General features: G+C 35.0%; 2 protein-coding genes across 2 annotated transcripts; one reads left to right on the top strand and one right to left on the bottom strand.

Annotated features, from left to right (window-relative positions):
* The first annotated feature begins 12,995 nt into the window (after nt 1–12,995).
* Nucleotides 12,996–15,447, top strand: LOC125201704 (protein LIGHT-DEPENDENT SHORT HYPOCOTYLS 10-like). Its single transcript, XM_048099928.2, has 2 exons — nt 12,996–13,683; nt 15,188–15,447. The coding sequence occupies exon 1, from the start codon at nt 13,149–13,151 to the stop codon at nt 13,680–13,682; it is 534 nt and encodes a 177-aa protein (XP_047955885.1). The 5' UTR covers nt 12,996–13,148; the 3' UTR covers nt 13,683; nt 15,188–15,447.
* Nucleotides 15,448–17,793: 2,346 nt separating this feature from the next.
* On the bottom strand, nt 17,794–20,292 carry LOC125201595 (peptide-N4-(N-acetyl-beta-glucosaminyl)asparagine amidase A-like). The gene is made up of 2 exons (XM_048099772.2): nt 18,746–20,292; nt 17,794–18,285 (listed from the first exon to the last, which is right to left on the bottom strand). The coding sequence occupies exons 1-2, from the start codon at nt 20,182–20,184 to the stop codon at nt 17,931–17,933; spliced, it is 1,794 nt and encodes a 597-aa protein (XP_047955729.1). The 5' UTR covers nt 20,185–20,292; the 3' UTR covers nt 17,794–17,930.
* Nucleotides 20,293–22,979: the final 2,687 nt, after the last annotated feature.

Here is a 22,979-nt window from a genome sequence, read left to right as displayed (position 1 = left end):
CTGGATGGAGTAAGAGATGGCGGACAGATCGTACACCGTGATTTTTGTGGGTATTCTTTATGTATTTTCAAGACGATTTTACTCTTTTTAAGTATTTTCGCAATTTTTTGTCACATGAATATATATTTTATTTGCTTATATTGTTTTATTTATATTGTAAACACTACAGTTAGTGATTTCTGATGTGACTGTGAAGTGTAAACTACGTTTAGATATTTTACAAATTATGAAATTTAACGATACTTTGGTGTTGGCATTGCTTATTTCACTGGTTGAATATTGATTTATTTTAATTAATTATACTTTATGAGGAGTAGTAAATTGTGGCATCATATTCGTCGATTGGGTACACGTGTATTAGTTTTTAATAGTAAAATATATTAATAGATAACTGTGGGGAAAGAGATAAGAACTCTGTATAACTGTGGGGAAAGAGAACGCATAGAGAGAGAAAAGAAGTTTGAAGATTGAACGCTAATAAAAGCTGAAGAGGAAACCAATGGTGTATATTATTACCAAATTTCATTGAATTTATTTTATTTAATATTCATGTCGCTTTTAAGGTTTAGCTCGATTAGTTAAAGTTTGTGGGACAATGAGTTTTAACTTTTCTTTCAATGATAATTAAAAATATGACAACATGCAATATCATAATCATAATATTTCTCTTAGCAGAATATATAATCTATACATATATAAAAGACGAGTTTTGGCGTTTTTTTGAAATATTTATAAGTTTTGTTCATATTCTAAAATATTCATAAGATATGGGATCAATTTGATAATATTGCATTTGGAACTTACATTTTTTAAAATAAATTTAGATTAAATTATGTGGTGGAAGTTATTCAGCCATGGAAATGTAACTGCCACATTCTAATTCATTATCATGTACTCCCTCCGATTCACTCAAGATAGTCACATTCTTAATTGATGCGAGATTTTATGAAGAGTTATTAGGTGGAGTACTTGAATATTTTAATAAGGAGAGAAGAGAGAGGAGGTTATTTCAAAATTTGAAAAGTGATAATTTTGATTGAGACAAAAAAAAAGGTGGACATCTTGAATAAGACGGAGGGAGTATATATTACTATTACCATATTTATTACCATTACTATTATTCAATATTAGGATTAAAGAATTAGTGCAATTTACCACCACCACCCAATTAATTTGTTTGGATCATTTCTATAAATTAATAGTATGCAATCAATTCATAATGCGGCAGTTATAAACCAACGGTTACCACATTAATTTTAATATAGCACAAACTAAACGCCCAATAGTATATGATTCATATTCTTATCAATTAAATGCAAAAGCATGACAGTATAATCATAGTTTTACTAACTTATAATGGATTATAATTTGAAAGGTCAAAAAATTTATAATTCATTTGTTATTAATTTAATTTATAACAGGTATTATTGACTTTAAAGTCACTAAGAATATAAAGAGCTACCCGTTCTCTATAAATTTGGCTTGTACAAAAATGCTTTGCAAAAACAGAAACACGAAGACAATTGAGTTCCACCAAGCGAAGAAGCTCAAAGAGTTGATGGAAATTCATTCTTGCTAATGGCAACTTTAACAATACTGCAACTCATTGTTGGGATTGAATTAGCTCCAACCATTACAAAAGGTATCCTATTTTCTTTTTTCTTTTGGTTGTTTGGTACAATATCTACGATTTACTATGTTGAACTATAGCAATCCTAAATATGTTTTTTCTTTTCAAATTTTGAAAATTTCATTTACACTATTGTTTCTTTGTTTGTTCAATAGAAAAAGGGAGAGATGTCCCTGGTTGAACTGGCCAACGAGCAAAGCTTGGGTAGGATGATGTTTGTCGTCCGAAAAGAAGAAGATACATAAATATTTTGGTGAAGAAGATGAGAATGACAACTATTTTTGTTAGGTTAACATGTAGTAGTATTTGATTAGGTGTATATCAGCTAATAAACTCATCAAATGTTCAAACATGCACAGACGTGAATTACAATTATAAACGTGTATAATTATGTAATTATTGGCTGATTATCTGAATAGATTCTTTCTTGAAAACTTATACTCCCTCCGTTCAAAAAAATAGATCACTTTTGCCATTTTTGGGACGTCCAAAAATAATAGATCACTTTCTAAAAATGAAAAGTTTTATCTCTCAATACTTTTCCCACTTTTTCTTCCTCTCTCATACTTTACTCACTTTTTCTCTCTATCTCTCTTACTTTACCTACTTTTTTTCTTCATCTCTCTTACGTTACCAATTCTATATTAAAACCTGTGCCGAACAACAATAGATCTATTGTTTGTGGACGGAGGGAGTATAATGTTAGAGGCGTCGTTTAAGGATAGATTATAGGAATATTTTCTGTTTTTCTAAACAAACTTTTATATATATGTAACGTAACTATAATTCTTTTGTATTTAGTATAATGTATTATATATAATTTGTGAAAATATGTATTTCATAAAATGTTTATCCGTTATTTGTTTCAAGTTTTATTATTAAAATTAAAATTAGGTTTGTAATGTCATTAATGTTTTTTTATTATTATAATGACTTTTATTGTTATTTTTTAGAAAAAAAATCCCTTTTATACAAAAAGAAAATATTTTCACTCGCCTAATTCATACAAAACATCTATAACGACACTCTTATTATTTTAAAAAATATTTTCACTTCCACTTCCTCTGATCATTATAAAAATGCATAAATTATTTTCGTTTTCCTATTTTTGTAAAGGTTTAAGGTTTAGGTGTATTACTTATAAAAGTCTATCAAATGTTGGGTATATCAATGTGTATAAATTATAAATTGTGATTGTTTCTCTTTTGATTAAATATATTTATAATTGGAGACCCATATAATAATATTGTTTCATATTTCAAATAAATACTGCATACTTTGATATAAATAGAATGGACCGTGCATAGCACGAGTGTGATACTAGTAAAGATAAAAGGCAAAATACATAGGTCCTTATACTTTAGTCAAAATGTTCATTAGGTCCTTGTACAATTTTTTCATTTTAATAGGTCCTTATATTTTTCACAATATTTTTATCAGGTCCTCGTACAATTTTTCGTTTTAGTAGGCCCTTATACTTTTATCATAACTTTCATTAGATCTTTGTACAATCTTTTATTTTAGGGACTTTTTTACATTTATCTTGGATAATAATCTAAATCTAATTAAACTTAATGAACTTTTTAATATTCCATTATTTAACTTAGCATAATCTATAAAGATAATATCATCTTGTTATTCAATAATCTCAATAAGTTGTAGATAATAATAAAAAGATTAACCGTGATGATTGAAGATTAAAATCGAATTTTTTTTTAGAATAACTATCCGAATTTTTAATTGATTATTTATATTTATATTGAAAGATACGTTTCCCTGAATATTTATAATCATAAGATAAGTTAAATAATAAAATTAAAAGGTTCATTAAATTTAATTAAATATAAATTATTATCTAAGATAAAAATAAAAGAATATCTTAAAATAAAAATTGTATAAGGACCTAATAAAAATTCTAATTAAAGTATAAGGACCTACTAAAATGAAAAAATTGTACAAGGATGTGATGAAATTTATGAGAAAAGTATAAGGACCTATTAAAATGAAAAAATTGTACGAGGACCTAATAAACATTTTGATTAAAGTATAAGGACCTAAGAATGTGTTTTGCCTAAAGATAAATGTAATATATGTTAGACTATAAGTTAGTTTTGTTATTAGTTATACTACTCCGTATAATTCTATAGCAATAAAAAAATGATATAGAAAATTATGACAAAAAATTACACATGATTTTGAGATTGATTTGAAATAATTTTATACAACATTTAATAAAAAAATAATTAAATTTAAAATTCCAATATTTTTCTCATTGTTGCAAAATAATTAGTATACGTACAATTTATTTTAAATTAGTTCAAATCTATAAATTGATTTTCAACGTAAAATGTTAAAAATTTCAATCATGTAATACTATGACAATTTATGTATATTTATCACCAATTACCAATTAAGATGCAAGGGAAATTAAATGAAAAAAATAGGGGAGGTGTATATTTTAGAGGTGGGGTGAGGTATAATTGCTAAAAAAAAATTAAAATAATAAATTTAAAAGTGTATCATATTAATTTAACTACCACAACAATTTCATTTTCTCCAATTTTTATGAGAAGTAGTTAAATTAAAACCCAAATTGAATGTTATAGAGATATTCATCAACTAGTACTGACAATTCATCAAACAGAAACTAACAATTTACATAATTAAACAAGTAATTGTACTAGTGTTCGTAAGTTATAACGTGTAAACTAGTTGGTGAATACTAGTAGTATCTGTTTTAAATTATTAATCATAATAATCTCATAATTCAAAGTTCGTTAAGTTATATTTTATTTTAGACATTTGAAGTCATTTATTCTTATAATAAAAATATACTCCCTCCGTCCACAAAAAATAGATCACAATTATCATATTTGGCCGTTCACAAAAAATAGATCACAATCATATATGAAAAGATTCTCTCTTACTTTTTCTCCTTCTCTCTTACCCCACGTTCCACTAACACTACTTCTCTCTTACTTTTTCTCCTTTTCTCTTACTTATTTCCTTCTCTCTTACTTTTTCTCCTTTTCTCTTACTTATTTCCTTCTCTCTTACTTTACAAATTCTATATTAAAACCCGTGTCATATACAAAGTGATCTATTGTTTGTGGATGAAGGGAGTATATATTTAATTTTTACTTTATTTTATTTATTTCAGTCTCTCTTATTTACCACTGTATTTTTTTTACTATATATTTCTTCATATACTTATTATCTTTATAAATTTTGTATTAAAATATAACTTAAATAAATTAGTCGGATGAATAATACTAGTAATATCAATATCGCTAAGTTTACTTTTCATATTGAAAAAAAATGGAATACCATAAATAATACTAGTAATATCAATATCGCTAATTCGCTATTTTCACCCCCCAAAACTCAAACTGGATCATTATCAGCAGTGACTCATCATTCGGAGAGAGATATTACTCGTACATTACTCATTACTGAGTCATCATTATATCACCAGTTATTCAGTACTGCTGAGTCACAGGAGAGAGAGGCTGCAATGTTGATTAATTTAATACTTGTATATTTCCACTGCCGAAATAACGACCTTATTGCATGGGACAAAGTTTCCAAACATGTTTCGTCCTCGTTCACACACTTCGCGAGCAATTTTCCATAAAGTCACTCGACTCATAGTTTTCTGATCATGCCAAATACGCTTCATTTTTGGAGTATTTAAATTGCTTCAAAAGTCATAAACTTGAGCAAAAGTTTGTTTTTTTCCATCAGCTTTAAAAGTTCCATGAAAAATTATAAACTTTATCAGGTATTGTAAATTTCTCAACCGGTCCGATCCAATATATATTTCCGGCAGAAACTGATATGACAAAACACCCCAAATCCCAAATCCCTCTCTATCATCTCCTCCCTCTCTCAAAATAAAAAAAATTCAAACACCCCAAATTCCTCTCTTCTTCTTCCTCCAGCAACGGTTCCTCACTCCGTCGTCTTTGATTTCGCGGCTGGCCATCCCCGATGTCCAGCACCGTCAATATTCGTCACGCTTCCTCCGCTGCCAGTTCTCCTCCTCATCGCTGCCTCCTTTCTCTCTCCACATCCGCGTGCAGCGCCGCCGCCTTTTCCTCCGCCAAATTCACGGCCTTAGATATGTGATCAAGATCAAGTTCAACTCCGAGAAGCTGATCATCTATGGAAGCTTCGAGATGATGATTGAAGTGAATACTTCCAGCTCCGGTTACAAGCGAACAACCTTTTGCTAATGCTGCTTCAAACTTTGGCAGAGGCTTCAACAAGTTTCTATGCAGTCATTGTGGTAAAACTAACCACAATGTGGATAAATGTTTTTTTCTACATGGCTTTCCCCCAGGATATGGCCGAGATAAGCCTAAATCTACTGGATTTGCTCAGTCCAGCTCATACAAGCATAAGTCCGTCAATTGTGTTGAAGATAATTCTGCTTCTTCTGATTGGAAAGGATCTCAGCTTGGTGCTATGAATCTACCTAGTATGGATCAGTATCAGCAGCTTGTGAATCTCTTGCAGAGTCAATTCCATACTCAAAGCTCCCTCACTGCTCCAGAACCAACTCAACCTCCACAATCATATAATCCTTTTTCTGGTACGGTCTCAGTTAACACTTTATCTTCATCATGCTCCCCCTCAGTTAACACTTTATCTTCATCATGCTCTAGTTTATCTTCTTGGATTCTAGATACAAGTGCTACACACCATGTTTGCTATGATCCATCACTACTGTCATCTGCCTCTCCTATATCCAATGCTTCTGTAAACCTCCCCAATGGTCAAACAGCACCTATAACTCATATAGGTACTGTTAATCTTACTCCACAAATCACTCTCACATCAGTCTTACATGTTCCTTCTTTCTCTTTCAACCTGCTTTCTGTCAGTGCTTTAACCAAAAATGCCTTATGCACTGTCACTTTCACTCACAACCAATTCCATATTCAGGAAGCTTTACTGGGGACCACGATTGGGAGGGGTAAACGTGTTGGAAACCTCTACATGTTTGATTTTCCAGAGTCTCCACACATTGATCCAAGTATGCTGAAATCTCACTCCTCTACTGTTGTCTCCCATTCTATTGCTTTTGTGAATTCTGTTGTAAGTTGGATGTCTGGCACCAACGTTTGGGCCATCCTTCTTTGAATAAACTGAAGCTTTTATCTGATATATTGTCTCCTTCTAATACTCCATATCTTCCCTCTAGTAAAACAAAGAAAACTGCATTTCCCAACATCTTCCCACAGATCTTCTGTCATCTTTGATTTGATCCATTGTGATGTATGGGGGCCATTCTCTACTCCTACACACAATGGATTCAGATATTTTCTCACAATAGTTGATGATTTTTCTCGGTTTGTTTGGACCTTTTTGCTCACTCAAAAATCAGAAGTCCCTACTGTGATGTCTCAGTTCTTCTCCACCATTCTTACTCAGTTGTCAAAAAAGATAAAAATGATGAGAAGTGATAATGCTCCCGAGTTCAACCTTACTTCCCTACTCCCTACATATGGAACTATTTCTCAACACTCTTGTGTAGAAACACTCCAACAAAATGCCAGAGTAGAAAGGAAACATCAACATTTGTTGGAGTCTCCTTTTTCAATCTCATCTTCCTATGGAATTCTGGGGAGAGTGCATCCTTACAGCTTCTTTCCTCATCAATAGACTTCCCTCATATGTGCTACACTGACACCTTTTCAGCTATTGTTCAATAAACCCCCAACATACTCAAGTCTGAAAGTTTTTGGGTGTCTCTGCTTTGCTTCAACTTTGGATAAAAGCAAAAATAAATTCTCACCAAGAGCTATCAAGTGCATATTTATTGGGTATCCCTCTGGATACAAGGGGTATAAAGTCATGGATTTGGAGAACAATAACATTTTCATCAGTAGAAATGTTATTTTCCATGAAACTGAGTTTCCTCTTTCACATTAGACACCATCTTCCTTCCCAGATTCACCTTTTCCTGTTTCAGAAACCACTCTGCCTCACACAGATACAGATCTTTCTCTTCTTCTTCTGTCGCAGCAAAATACTTCCCAGCTTAATAACACTGATGATGTATCAATTGCAGCTCCTCACCATTCTGCTTCTGGGAGGGTTATCAAAACAACAACACATCTCACTGATTATATATGTAACTCAGTGGTCTCTACTTCCGAACATCCCATTTCTTCTTATTTTTCTCTTGCCAAGCTGTCTCAGCCTTACCTCAAATTCATCATTCTTCTTTCCATCCTCACTTAGCCTAATTCCTACAAACAAGCCGCACAACATCCTGAGTGGGTATTGGCTATGCAAGAGGAGTTACAGGCTCTGATAAGGACAAATACTTGGCTGATCACAGTGTTGCCTCCAGGCAAGATTCCTATATCTTGCAAATGGGTATACTAAATCAAGTTTAAGGCTGATGCTACAATAGAGAGATATAAAGCTCGCTTGGTTGCTAAAGGATTCACACAACAAGCTGGAGTAGATTTTCATGACACATTCTCTCCTGTTGCCACGCTTACTACTGTAAAAATGGTTCTTGCTCTAGCTGTTATACATGGATGGAAGCTTGCTCATCTTGATATTAATAATGCTTTCTTATATGGTGAACTTGATGAAGAAATATACATGACACTGCCACATGGTTTGGTTGTTCTAGAAGCTCCACCAGAATCTGGAATGCTTGTTTGCAAGCTGAAAAAATCTCTTTATGGCCTTAAGCAAGCTTCTCAGCAATGGTATTTGAAGTTCTCACAAGTTCTGTCTGGTTTTGGCCTATCTCAGTCAGCATCAGACCACTCTTATTTCTACAAACATTCCTCTAATGGTTCATATTTGGAGTTGTCATTTATGTAGATGAAATACTTGATAACAAGTTTCAAAGAGTTTCTCACTAACCACTTCAAGTACAAGGATCTAGGCACACCTAAATATTTTCTGGGGATTGAAATTGCTAAGAACCACAATGGTATTTTCATTTCCCAACACAAGTATGCATTGGATCTGGTTTCTGATGCATGCCTTCTTGGCTGCAAACCCTCTGCTATCCCTATGGATTCATCTAAAACACTGCAACAAGATGAGGGAGAGCCTCTTTCTGATCCTATTGTCTATAGAAGACTGATTGGCCGTCTAGTGTATCTCTGCATAATAGACCTGATATCACCTTTGCAGTGAATAAACTTAGCCAATTCTTGTCCAAGCCTTGTTCAGGGCATATGCTAGCTGGTGAAAAAGTTCTTAAGTATTTGAAAGGCACCCTAGGCCATGGTCTTTTTTACTCAGCTAAAGTAGATCCATCCTTGAGCATTTTCTCTGATGCAGACTGGGCTGCTTGTCCAGACACAAGAAGGAGCATATCTGGTTTTTGCTTATTCTTGGGAAGCTCTTTGATCTCTTGGCGTTCTAAGAAGTAGCACACGGATTCTAGATCCTCAGCTGAAGCAGAATATAGGGCAATGGCTTTGGCATTCTGTGAAGTACTCCCTCCGTCCGCGAATAAGAGTCTTGTTTTTCCATTTTAGTCTGTCCGCGAATAAGAGTCCCGGTTCACTTTTACCATAAATGGTAATAGGGTCCCACCTTCCACTAACTCATTCCACTCACATTTCATTTAAAACTAATATATACAAGTGGGACCCATATTCCACTAACTTTTTTCCATCCACTTTTCTTAACATTTGTTAAAACCCGTGTCGCCCATGAATGGGACTCCTAATAGCGGACGGAGGGAGTAGTTTGGATTGTGGCTTTACTGAAGGATTTTGGTGTTCCTGTGAAGCAGCATGTTCCCCTTTATTGTTACATTAGCTCCAATCCGGTGTTTCATGAGCGTACTAAACACATTGAAATTGACTGCCACACAGTTCGAGAAAAGCTACTTGAAGGAGTTATTAAGCCTATACATGTCCACAATCACCTTCAGCCTGCTGATATATTCACCAAGCCTTTGGCATCAACTCCCTTTCATAATCTGTTGGCCAAGATGGATTTTACAACGGTATATAGTCCATCTTGAGGGGGGCTCTTATATATGTGATCAAGATCAAGTTCAACTCCGAGAAGCTGATCATCTATGGAAGCTTCGAGATGATGATTGAAGTGAAGACTTGAGCTCAGCTCATTCAGCTGCCATCCTAGCTGTCATTAGTTAGTTTTTTTATTAGAGTTTGATCTTCTAGCTTTCACCAAATATACAAGGCGATTTACACACTTGTATTTGTAATTTCGATTGACTCAATAAACAAATCAAGTTCTCTCTTTGTTTAGCATGATTATGCTGAGATTACAAACTTGTTAGCCGCTTCTGCGCCGTCGTCGGCATCCCATCACTATCCTCTGTTCGCCCTCTCCCTTGTTCTCGGTTCCCTATCTCTCCGTCTCTTCTTCTCTTGCCAAGTCCAAACTTAATTCCCTAAACATCACCCCTCTTCTCTCGACTTTGTTCTTGTTTCGTGGCGCTTCCAGAGGTGAGCTCCGTCGCACTACCACTCTCTCGCTTGCATGTCTCACGGTGTTGGTCCGTCGCCAGTGTCCAGTCATCACCCTCGGTTCGCCTCCTCCCATACTCTCGGTCCTCTACAACTCGCCGCCGAACAGCCCTCAAAGACGGGGCTGCTGCCACCTTCGCCCTCTCCGTCTATCTCTTCCGGCGGGTGGATGCGGATGAGGAGAAGGCGAATGATTGGAGAGGGCAGTGTAAGTGAAGAGGAGGAGCGAGAAGACAGAGATAATTGTGGAAATGGACGCCATGGATGAATCTGATTATTAGATTGGAGCTTCAAAGTGAGTGGAATAGTAATTTACACGTCAGCACACGGATGGCCTGAATACTCGACTCGGGAAATCGGCAACAGAAGGTAAAGTTCATGACTTCTCATGCAACTTTTAAAGTTGATGGGAAAAACCAAACTTTTGCCAAAATTCATGACTTATGAAGCAATTTACCCTTGAATATAATAGCACTTATTAAATCAAGCTCTCCTCGAATATGCAGAATATGCAGTACTACAATACCTACATATTTTTGGAATCCCATTTTTTCAGGTGTATTAAGATTCATTCATATTCCTCTCCGTTTTTTACATAAAGGTTTCTCCTCGTCCATGCCTCTGCACCGACATCACTCTCTACTCTTCCCCATGCATTACAATTTTGTTAAATCCCATGAAAATATTTGCAATAAATAATATTCCGAACGATAAGTTAAAATAACAACTATATATATCTATTTTGGTTAATCCCTTAAAATCATGCACTTTCTATTTTAGGAGAATTTTTCTCTCTAATATTATTTGACTCATTCTTTACTAATAATACTTTAATATTTTTTTTCTTTTTATCCCTCTCTTACTTATTCTTATTCTAGTTGTGCATAAAACTCGTATTGTGAGTAATTTAAAATAAAAGACATATATAAAATTTAATATTTTCAAATATTTTATGTGACAAAATTATCATGCCTAATTTTATTGATTCACAGCCCACCACTGCATAATTCAACATATTTTATAGGATTATGTTTCGCAGCCCAATAGTGAAATTGGGAACTATCCATAGCAGGCCAGGATTATCTATAAGCCCGTCGGACTTTTACAGAAGTATAAATCATTCATACTACATACTAGTACAAAACAATGGTTTTAGGTGGATTTAATGGACCAATCCCACAATAACCCACCTATAAAATGGGTCAACAGAGAACAAGTATATGCATTTAATATTTGTTAGTGGGAAAATTTTCAGTTTTAGCCCATATGCCCTATATCTTACTATATAATTAAATCAATGAGCCAAGGAGTTAGTATTTAGTCTCATACTAATCCATTATTATCACTGCATAGCAACGTAAATATTGTTAATTTTCATGAATAGTGTGGATGATCATGACAATGATGTTGGGACGATTAATATATAGATTAATCTTAACTACAGTCTACAAATAACACTAGATTAATAACTAAAGAAAGCATCATTTTTACAGATTTATCAATTATAATCGTCCCTACGAATTGATTCAGATATTGCTTTTCTTTTTACCTATATATGTAGCCTAATTAATCCTAGATCTCCCTTTATTACTTTAATCGGAATCTTAAGGTTCAACGAAATCATCCTAGATTGTGAGAAAATCCTACCTTTTTCCTCGTAGGGGTGAAATGGTCAAACCAATTAATTACGGGGTATTTAGTTCATTGCAAATCATAAAATGGGCAAAAGCAAATTATTAATCAAATATTCACATATATGATAAATAAAACTAGCTATGAGATTAGGGCAAATGATAGTGAACCTCAACCCTTTAGAGGTTAGGGCAAAGCTGCAGCACTATGAGATTAACGACAACTTAAACCATATTTAATAGAGAATTACAAAATTGATTATCTGTTTTACTTTATATAAGTTTTAACAAAATTAAATATCTAAATTATATATTCACAGAGAATCATTACCAACGCTAAACATATCGCCTTCATCAACTACTACACGCATAACAAATAAATTCTCATCGACTTAATATGCATCGAAAGTCGAAACCATATTAGGAAGAAGTTCAAATAAAAATATTTTTTAATGTAAAAACCGAGAACTATTTTCAGCTAGTGGATAGTGAAAATTTACTATCAAATTCAAGTATTTTGTAGATTAGTCCCTCTATAATTACATACACATATGTAGGGATTAGATGGCCAACCAACTTATAGTTAATGGTTGTTTGTCTTTTTGGCTACATGATTCGTGGCTACGTATATTATTTTGTCGAAAACAATATAACTGACAAATCTAATACTAAAAAACAGCAGTTCCCCAAGATGTTGTACTTCATTTAACAATACACAAAAAATTCTGATTGGCCTTCACTTTGGAAATTTGTTACACTTATTGCATTATACTCTTTTTAGAAGCAAGATATATTGTTAACTTAACAAAGTTTTTTAATTTATAAAGCCCAACAGAAACTACAAAAACAATGCCCCTAAGCTACAAAAACTAAATAATAGTGAAAATTGCATAATTAATATATCAAGGATTAAAGCATCTTAATTAAAGCCATAACAAATCAAATCATAGTCTAAAATTTAGGGGAGACAGGTTTCAATATTACTTTGAAGCCTCGGAATAAAAGTAGGATTTTATGCTGTCCGTATCACTTTCTCCCTAATTAACTATGGTTTAGTAAAGCCTAGAGTCAATTAATTAGGGGTTAATTAATTAATAACCTAATGGCATTTGATAATGATTGCTTTCCAATGATGCTACCACAATCCAATTAAGATAAAATATATAGATGCATAAAGAAGAGCATCATTTCTAATTACACTTAATTACTTCCATTAAAGGAAGAAAATAGTGTTGTCAATGTAGAAAAGAAAAGGGATAGCTAAAGCACTTTCCTTTGTCCCATACTACCATGTTTCCTCAATAGTCTCTTCTCTTTGATTTATTTTTCCATCTCACTATATCATACATCACATTTCATCAAAAAAAAATTCTCCAACCAAAAATTTTTCTTAAGAAAAAATTAATGATGTCTAAAGACCACGGCGGAGGCGAGGAGGGATCGTCGTCGGCCGCCCACCCGCCGCCTCCGCCGCAGCTGAGCCGGTACGAGTCCCAGAAGCGGCGCGACTGGAACACGTTCGGCCAGTACCTGCGGAACCAACGCCCACCTGTGGCGCTGGCGCAGTGCAATTACGGGCACGTGTTGGAATTCATGCGCTACCTCGACCAATTCGGGAAGACGAAGGTCCACATGCAGGGATGCATGTTCTTCGGGCATCCAGAGCCCGCGGGCCCCTGCACTTGCCCCCTCAGGCAGGCCTGGGGCAGTCTGGATGCCCTTGTGGGCCGCCTCAGGGCGGCCTACGAGGAAAATGGAGGGGTACAAGAGACCAATCCATTCGCCAATGGGGCGATACGAGTCTACCTGAGGGAGGTTAGGGATTCCCAGGCCAAGGCGCGGGGAATCCCGTATAGGAAGAAGAAAAAGAAGAAGATGAAGAAATTGAGTGGAACGGTCAACTCTACCTTTCCCTCTATGCAGCATTCTGCGGTCTGAGGTCAGTTTTTTAGTCATTGTGATGCTGATTTTGAATTAAATCGTAATATTTCTTGTATTAAATAGGAATTATGTCAAAATCGAATTATATCATATATATCATACGGTACGGTACAATAATTACGTGGAGAATTTTTGCGACAATTTATACTCTTTTTTATACAAACCCTAAATCAAAAACCCTAATTTGCACGCCCCTTTATCTAGTAGTAGAAATAATTAAAATTTTAAAATATATACTGTACTACATATATAAACACCTTCAATACTTGAAAATGAATAGTAACAACGGGAATTTTATTTATTTGTTTATTTATTTATAATTAATTTTAATTTCTGGATTTGAATATTGTATTAATTTGTTCAGATAAATATATATACTTTGATGTCCATTTTGTCTAATCTTTTGTCTCTTGGGATTCTGCCTGATATTATGGAGTTCCCTTCAGTTTTATTAGAATGCTAAGTCACCAATTATGGAGCACAGCTTCTAATAAAATTATTAAATAATCCAACAGATATATAGATAGATAATATGATTAATTAATTATCTACGTTGCATAATCTGCAGCCTATATTTGTTTCAAGCCTTTATATGTAGCTACAAATTTTTATTATATAATTTTCTTTCATTATCATCAGTCACAACCACAGGAATGTCTTTTCCCTTTATAAAAGTAACATCAATTTTTGTTGTTGTCTCATTATATCTATAAAGATGAGGATGATGAGTCTGTTGCTGTGTCATTTCTGTTAAATAGTAGTACTAGTTAATTAATATGAGCAAGTATACCTCAGTTGCTCAATTGACATATATGTCTCTTTTCTTCTACTTTTGTGCTAACACCCATTTTTGCTTCAAATTTGAAACAAGTCTTTTGATCCAATTCATTCCATGATGAATTTTTGTATAAGTTGTGTGTGTGTGAGTGGGTGGGTGTGAGAGAGAGGGAGGGTTTTTAACTTTTTATCATATTAAATTATAAATTTGTTTCACAAATAGGGATTGGTGGTGATACAAGTTGTGTCAATTCCAATATGTATGATGATTTAATATAGAGGTATTTGTTTGAGGTGTCTACTATTTTGTTTGTAGCAAACAATTTATTAATTTGTTTTCCAATTTGACCCACAAATCCACTCAAAATCACAATGATATCAAATTTACCCTTGAGATATCTACTTAGCTTGTTGTCCTGATACTCTAAATCATAGCACATTGTTTTCTTGATATATGTTTAGTGGTTCACATTCTATTTTGTTTCTTAAATGCTAGCTAATCATCTTTTTAACTTGACCATTTTGTAACACAGAAAAAATTACTATATCATTTGCCAATACATATTAAAACTTAAAACTATATATATCCATGGCAAACATAGTGACCATCTAGCTAGCTAGAGTGGTAGGTGGCTAGACTCTTGATTAATTATGTTTTATTAAGATATATAATAGTAAATAAATATATTTTTGCAACTAACACATGATTTTTTTATAATTTGCAGCAATCTTGAAAGTGAAAGGAGAGCATATACGCCTAAAATGACCAGTTTCAGAATTCAGGGTTAATTGCAGTTTTAAGCTTTTATAGCTTAATTGAACAAGCAAACCGCAGTTCAACTCTTTTAAATACTTCTATTTCTTTGCTATATAACCAAAAGAATTTTGGTGGGATATAATATATATACACTTGTATTTTTCTAGATCATGCATTTGTCAAATATTAGTAATTAACAGCATTACATTTATCAGTTTTCTTGATGCACTCTTTGAATATCTTTATTTTAAGTTTGGTTTATGCAACTGGACGTTGATTCTATGATAAATATATGGAGTATTTCATATAGTATGCATTTCGTTGCTTTTTTCGAAATTTGGCTAGCATTTATTCGGCTCTATTATGTTTGGGTAGACGACATTCAATATATCGCTATGTGACACTCATTAATTGTTTTTAGATCATTATTAGAGTAGTTTCTTATTCGGTTAAGAGTTGCGGTGAAATCACTACTATTATTTGGCTAATGAAGATTGATGGATAACAAATTCACAAGTATTGATTTTGTGTCTTGTTTGTATTAATTTTATTACCTTTTTTTATTATTGTTAATTTAAAATTGTTTTGTAATACTATCTCGCCATTTTTTTTTAGCTTGATCATTTTGTATAGGAAAGACTAGCTATGTATATTAAGGTTCTTCTATACTTAAATTGCCCTGAAAATTTATGGGGTTAGAAACTCAAACAACTCTTCTTCTTCTTTCATTCCAGTTGTATACTAGTAATAATGTACTAATATACATGTGAAATTGTGTGGTTGAAAGAGGGAGTTGATGTTTGCATTTTCTATCATTAAAATTAAATTATCTGTTTCACAAATAGAAAATAGGTGTTGGATACGACTCAAACCTAGAGTTTAATTGCTTGAGATGGATACAAGTTATGTTAATTCCTATATATGTAATGATTTAAGATGGATGTGTTTCTATTTGTTTTTGCATATATCATTTTCAAGTAGATTGCAATCTGATCCTGGTGACCATTTCTAGTTTATTTATTTTCCAAATTGAGTTAAATCCATTCAGAATCAAATGACATCAAAATTTATCCTTAACATATTTGGAAAAGTTTCACCAATGTTCAATTTTGTAATTTGCAGCAACCTTGAAAGTGAAAGAATTGAAAATATGAGCATATGGCTAAAACAATCGATTACAGAGTTTACTGCAATTTTAACCTTTTATAGTGAATTGCATTAAAAACGCAATTTTATTTTATTTTTAATGTAAGTTGGTAAGAGTATTTCTTCTCAATTCAGTGGGCCGAGAGTTCGAGTAAACTGGTAAGAGACTAAGAGTCTTCTTTCCTGTCAAAAAGTGAATTGAATTAGAAAAATAGAAAGAAAAAAAAACATAAATAACATAAATAAAAATCGCCATAAAATGGCATTGGGCCAATCCACTTCAGCATGAGTTTGGGTCGGATTGGGCCTCATTCCAAACAGGGCATGAACGAATAAAGGATGGGTAAGTGGGAGCATTGAAAAGACCTTTATGGGCATCCCCATCCATGCTTTTAGCTAAAAGCACGGAAGTGTGTCCGGACCCACTTTTACTCCTTGTTCTTAGCTAAGAGCACAACACCCACATCTGTGCTCTTAGCTAAGGACAAGTTCAAGGGTCCCACCATTCTATTATTCAATTTAAATACTCCAATTATTAAAAACATTTCTACATTATAAAAATACATTAAAAAATAAAAATTACATAATTAAAATCCTAAAAAATGAAAATTACATAATTAAAATACTAAAAAATAAAAATACATAATGTGATTCTAGAAAAAAGATGAGAGAATGTGGATGATGATAGAATAGATGAGAATGTGATTTTTTTGTGTTGAAGTGGGGGTATTTATAGATGAAAATGTAAATTTTAGGGGGGACAAATTAAAAAATAAATTAAAAGTGGGGAGAAAACGGATATATTTTTTTGGGAAGTGGGAAAATATTTTTTTATTTAAAAACATTTTTTAATTAATTTCGCATTTAAAAAAAATAAATTAAATAAGCCAACTGCTATGCCATTGGGAATAAGGCGACGCCACGTGTGTTGCTCAGCGGCACGGACGTGCTCTTAGCTAAGAGCAGCGCCGTGCCGCTGGCACGAACGGACGCGCTCCATCAGCGGACGGACGAGCTAGGCGGTGCTCAGCGGCACGGACGGACGAGCACGAAAGTGTTTACCGCTGCGGATGCTCTAACCTTTTCTAGTACGAGAGGGCCGGGAAGGACACACGCATCTTCGATGTAGTAGTCATCGTGTCCACGGTACACATTGAGCATCCACTATTAAGTTTCTTGTGGTAGAGTAATTTACTTGGCTTTGTTCAATTGTTTTAGACCTTTTTTTCTTCATTATTTCATATGTTCTATAAAATTGATAATTTTTATATACATCAATACGATACTTCATTTATCCTACTTAAGTATCTCGTTTATTTTTATACACAATTCATTTGCCCTGAAATAGAAACATCATCGTCTTCACTTTATTCTCCGTATAAAATTCAATAATAATAAAAAAAAAAAGATTCACTTTAATCTGACGGATCAATTAATACTTTCTCATCTTTTATTCATCCAAAATGGATTACTAATTTATTCAACAAACCAAATATCTTAATTACACTTACAAGCCTAAAAGAAATCACTAATTTTCACCTCAATTTCCGTAATGAAAAAAATCATCAAAATCCAATAAGCCCTTTCTTCACACGAAAGTTCCTCCTCGAAGAATATGGCCACAATCGATCTTTTATACAAGCATGGCTGACTTCATCATGAAGAATAGTGTAGTTGAAGCTGCTCACATTCCTAAAATAGCACCATTTATCACTAGAGTAGCCATATTCTTGCTGATTTCTCCCAACTCCACTCACCACCAAGTTCCCCCTCACCACCGTCGACCCCTCCGCCCTCTGCACGTTTCTCACCCTGCTCGTCCCCACCCCGCTCCTCCGCACCCCCTCCTCGAACCCCAGAGTGACGTTCGCTACAGAGGCGTAGCTTCCATCATCGTTGTCAACATAGTCTGTGGCGTACCTGAAATATATTGGATCGAATTAGGTTATTGAGCTTTGATTAATTAAAATTGAACTTTAATTAATTAAATCAAAGTATAGTAGGACGTAATCATGAATTTTGATCAAATTTTAATATATCACACAACTTTGAAAATCAGTTGTATTAATTATGAATTTTAACATTATTCACAATTTTCCCACGAAGTCATAACATAATAACTTAGCCAAGTTATCAATTTGAAAAATGTGAGTCACATTAACAACATTTATAAATAGGCCACCAGAATATTTTTCAAGAAAAATTGAGAAAATGTTAAAAAAAACTCTTAGTTTTAATGCCAATTATGAAAGTTGTCAACTCTAGCAATTTATTGACTTCAATTATTAAACATGCGATATTAATTATGAATCTAGATTTGTATCCGTGTCAATAATTTCCGCCAAAAATAATTAGACAATAACTGTAATTATCAACATACCAAATGCTAAACCTCCTTTCCGCGTTTGCAGAAGACGACGGAGACGAGGCGAGGCGGTGATCACTATCAACGCTCGTGTTGAATGTGATCACCTGCTCAACAACTTGCCTATTCCCATCATTCCCCATCGTCATCGAGCTCGTGTACCCCAGCTCTCGGAGCGAGGTCGTGACGACCTCGCCTCGGGATGAGCTCACCACGCCGCTCGAGACGATCGAGCGGCTGGCATTGGTGACAAACACGCCGTCCAATCCCGTGAAGTTGGAGAAAACGGAGAGAGAGAGTTCCGATGCTCTGTGCTCTAGAATCTTCCCCTGTGTTTTCTCACTTTTCTCATCTAACCACAGATGCAAATTCGCATCGATGTACCAAACATTTAACGCATTCGTCACGCTGAATTCGAGATCGTGAGGTTTGTTATCTAGCAATTCGCCTAAGAAAGGTGTGAGATCGACGTCGTAGGTGGGGAGATCGAAGGAGCCGATGGCGGAGATCGGCCGCCAGAGGAGGGGATTCACTCCGCCGGTGTAGATCACGGTGAACGGGAACACGGCGCCGACGATTTCGCCGTCCAATTTCACTACGATTTCTCGGAAAGGACCGTTTCCGGCCAGATCGGTGAGGTTATTGGCTGACAGGTACTCATTTGGGGGATTTCCGTACCAGAATTCATCGTTTTCGTGAAACGAGACGTAAATCTCCAACACTGCTCTGTATGTGTTCAACGGAATTCTGAATTGCTTCGATTCTGCTTGTTTCGAATTCTCGATTTCAAACCACAATCCGTCGTTTGATTGCGGATTTTTCGAGATCGGAAGGATTAGATCTGCGGCGGTGGAGGCGGTTTTTTCCTCAGTGGCGTAGAAATGGAGGGAGATGTTGACGTGGTAGACGCCGGTGTAGGTGGAATCGACGAGATTCCCCAAATAAACAGCTAGGGTTTGGTTTGTGGAGAGAAGAGAGGAGTACCTCGTGACGTCCTTCTTCACCGTCCAGATAATGCCGGCGGCGGATGGCTCGGCAGTGCAGCTGCGGAGGATTTCGGCGCCGCCGATCCAGATGCCGAAGATGCGGTCGAATTGCCTGCCCTTGCACGTCGCCGTCCACTCGAGGACGATTTTGGCGGAGGTTGGGGAGGGGCAGTGCGGCGGCGGCGTGTAGGCGGCGAGGACCGGCGGCTGGCCGTAGGTGAAGGCGAAATCGTGCTGGAGGAGGAGGTAGGAGCACGGCGCGGTGGCGGGGAGCTGGATTGGTTTGGTGACTTCGAAGTAGGTTGTTGGAGGAGCGTCGCCGCCGGTGGATGATAATGTGGAGTTGAAATTGAAGTGTGGTGTGAATAGAGTTGTTGTGCGGCGGAGGTTGGCGGCGGCGGAGAGCGGCGGAGGGTGGAGATGGAGGAGAATTAGAGTGAGGAGGAGAGAGGGGATTGTTGCCGCCATTGATGAAGTGGTGGTGGGTTTGTTTGAAGCTGGTTTTGTTGAAGGAGAAACAACGGGTTTTTGCAGTTATTTAATGATGCTATTTATCTTGAATATTTTATTTTTTAGGAGTATTTTTATTTTCCATTGTGTTTGGCGTTACTCCTTCACATATATATTTTTTATTTTTCATGACATTATTTTATTGTGTTTGGCGCTCAATATTCTCAAGTTAGTTGTCCAATCAGATTCTTGTTGTGTGACTTACAATTAATTATATGGATAATTGTTATTGTTTAGAGGTAGATTGTGCAACAGTATGAATAAATTGATAATAATGGTCCATGATTGTACAATACTTATAAAGTCAGATCTCATTCATTTATAATAAGGTCCCCATAAACCACATCCCATCCCCCCCCCCCCCCCCCAACACTATAATAACTGAGTCATGCAATAATTACAATAATTCATGGCCCAAATCAAACACCAAATTATCTACTCCAACTTAATTTTATTTCTCCATTTTTTAAAATTATAATCCAATTTAAAGATTTCATTTTATTGTCTGTATTTTTGACTAAGAGGAATGATCGATTGATAACTCATCATTTAATTGCTAACTATAACTAATTTAAGACTATATGATTTTAGAAAGTTTGTTGTTTACAATTTGCTACGTGTAATTTTCGGTTTTACTCTATTAATTAAATCGAAAAAGATAAACAAAACTACCAAATTAGGGTTTTGGATTAAAATGTCAATATAGTGTTTCAAAAATATCAGCATAATGCTTTGAGAAAGTCAACACAATGCTTTGAGAATGTTAACGCATTGCTTATATTGACATTCTACGTGTATTATATTGACATATATTTATACTCCCTCCGTCCGCCATTAGGAGTCTTATTCATGGGCGACACGGATTTTAATAAATGTTAAGAAAAGTGGGTGAGAAAAAGTTAGTGAAATAGGGGTCTCACTTGTATATAATCCCCCCGTCCATGAAAAATAGAGCACTTTCATTTTTTGCCCTCGTTTTGAAAAAATGATTGTAATAAATAGTTAAACTGGAGAGAAAGTAAAGTACGAGAGAGAATAATGTAGAGAAGTCTTTTGTCTATATTAGTTGTAAATGAAATGTGAGTGGAATGAGTTAGTGGAAGGTGAGACCCTATCACTATTTATGGTAAAAGTGAACCAGTGTTCCTATTCGCGGACGGACTAAAATGGAAAAACGAGACTCCTATTCGCGGACAGAGAGTATACTATGTTGACATTTGTGTTGTACGGAAAAATTAAAAATTTTCGAATTTTTTTTCAAATTTTGATTTCGGAACATATGCAAGTGAGATCTCGTTAAACTCCTTGTGAAATTATCTTTAATTCGATATATGTTGTGCGAAAAAATATTTTAAATTGACAAAGTTATATGCGTCTTTAAAATTATGGGATATTTTTCAAAAGTTAGTTACAACTAATTTGTTGTAAATTGACCTTAATACCCTTATTGACGTTTTTTGTTGATTGTATTGACATTTCGGGATTGATGATCTAGGCCCTTCATTTGAATATCATGTAATTAACATTTAAGTATTGAGTTAACAATATAACACTCCTATTAAAAACTAAATAGATATCAAACTCAAATAATAATAAAAATATTTAATTAAAAACATAAAATTACGTTAAATAAAAATCTTTAAAATTGTGTTCAATTCATCAGCCTCGCCAGATCCCAACCACTTTGTAGAAATCTGTGTAGCTTATATGCTCAAGTCAACTCAATCTGATATATGGGTGTTTAATCCTGTACGTAGATCTTATTCTTTAAGATCAAAAGATTGTGGACCATTGGATCAGCTCATTGCTGATTTAGAGTTAGTTGATATATTAGCTTGTAAAATTTAATTAAGGCTCATATATCTCTGTTGTAATTCCCAAAATCAGAAACGAGCTGTGTTCTTCAATTCTTGAGTGATCAATAAAGTTTTCTCTTGATTCTCTCATATTGTGTGTTCTTCGATTCCAATAGTTAACAAATTGGCGCCGTCTGTGGGAAGCGAGCAATCGGAGTAGATTGTGTTTTGTTTTGGAATCGAATTCACAGAGAAGGATGGCGGCGAGGCTTGAAGCAGAGAAGTTCACCGGGAAAAATGACTTCGGTCTATGGCGGATGAAGATGCGCGCGATGCTCATTCAACAAGGGTTATCGGCGGCGCTTGAGACGGAGAAGGAGACGCCCGCGGTGGATCTTGATGAGAAATCGGTGGCGAAGCGAGTTGAAATTGCTGCGAAAGCACACAATGTGGTAGTGCTATGCCTTGGTGATAAGGTGCTCAGGGAGGTCGCGAAAGAAACTACGGCGGCTGGAATCCTCAAGAAATTAGAGAATCTGTACTTAACCAAGTCCCTCGCAAATCGGTTGTTCATGAAGCAACGACTGTATTCTTACAAGTTCTTGGAGGATAAAGGGGTTCTTGAGCAACTGGAGGACTTCAATAAGGCAATCGATGATCTTGAAAACATCGATGTAACGATAGGTGATGAAGACAAGACAATACTTCTCCTCAATGCTCTGCCAAGATCCTACGATCAGCTTCGAGATGCAATTATGTATGGGAGAGAAGGAACTATCACTCTCTTGGAGGTGCAATCTGCACTAAGGGCCAAGAAGTTGCAGAATTCTGGCTCAAGAAATGGTGATCCTACTTCTGAGAGTTTGAACATAAAGGGTTTCAAGGGCAAGAAACCTTTTAAGAAGAAATTTGATGCTCCTAAGTCGTCTGGGAATGAGCAGAAGGAGAGTAGGGTGT

Source organism: Salvia hispanica, chromosome 2 (assembly GCF_029641045.1).
Source record: "Salvia hispanica isolate PSC_SH4W2 chromosome 2, Shi_PSC_v1, whole genome shotgun sequence".
NCBI classification, from domain to species: Eukaryota; Viridiplantae; Streptophyta; class Magnoliopsida; order Lamiales; family Lamiaceae; genus Salvia; species Salvia hispanica.
This window is presented reverse-complemented; position numbering and strand designations above follow the sequence as displayed.

What these genes read in the sequence shown, in the direction of transcription:
- LOC125201704 (XM_048099928.2), top strand. Translation starts at nt 13,149, where the DNA reads ATGATGTCTAAAGACCACGGCGGAGGCGAGGAGGGATCGTCGTCGGCC.
- LOC125201595 (XM_048099772.2), bottom strand. Translation starts at nt 20,184, where the DNA reads ATGGCGGCAACAATCCCCTCTCTCCTCCTCACTCTAATTCTCCTCCAT. An exon ending in GAAAGGAGGTTTAGCATTTG is followed by an intron (nt 18,286 to 18,745) that starts GTATGTTGATAA and finishes AATATATTTCAG; the next exon opens with GTACGCCACAGACTATGTTG.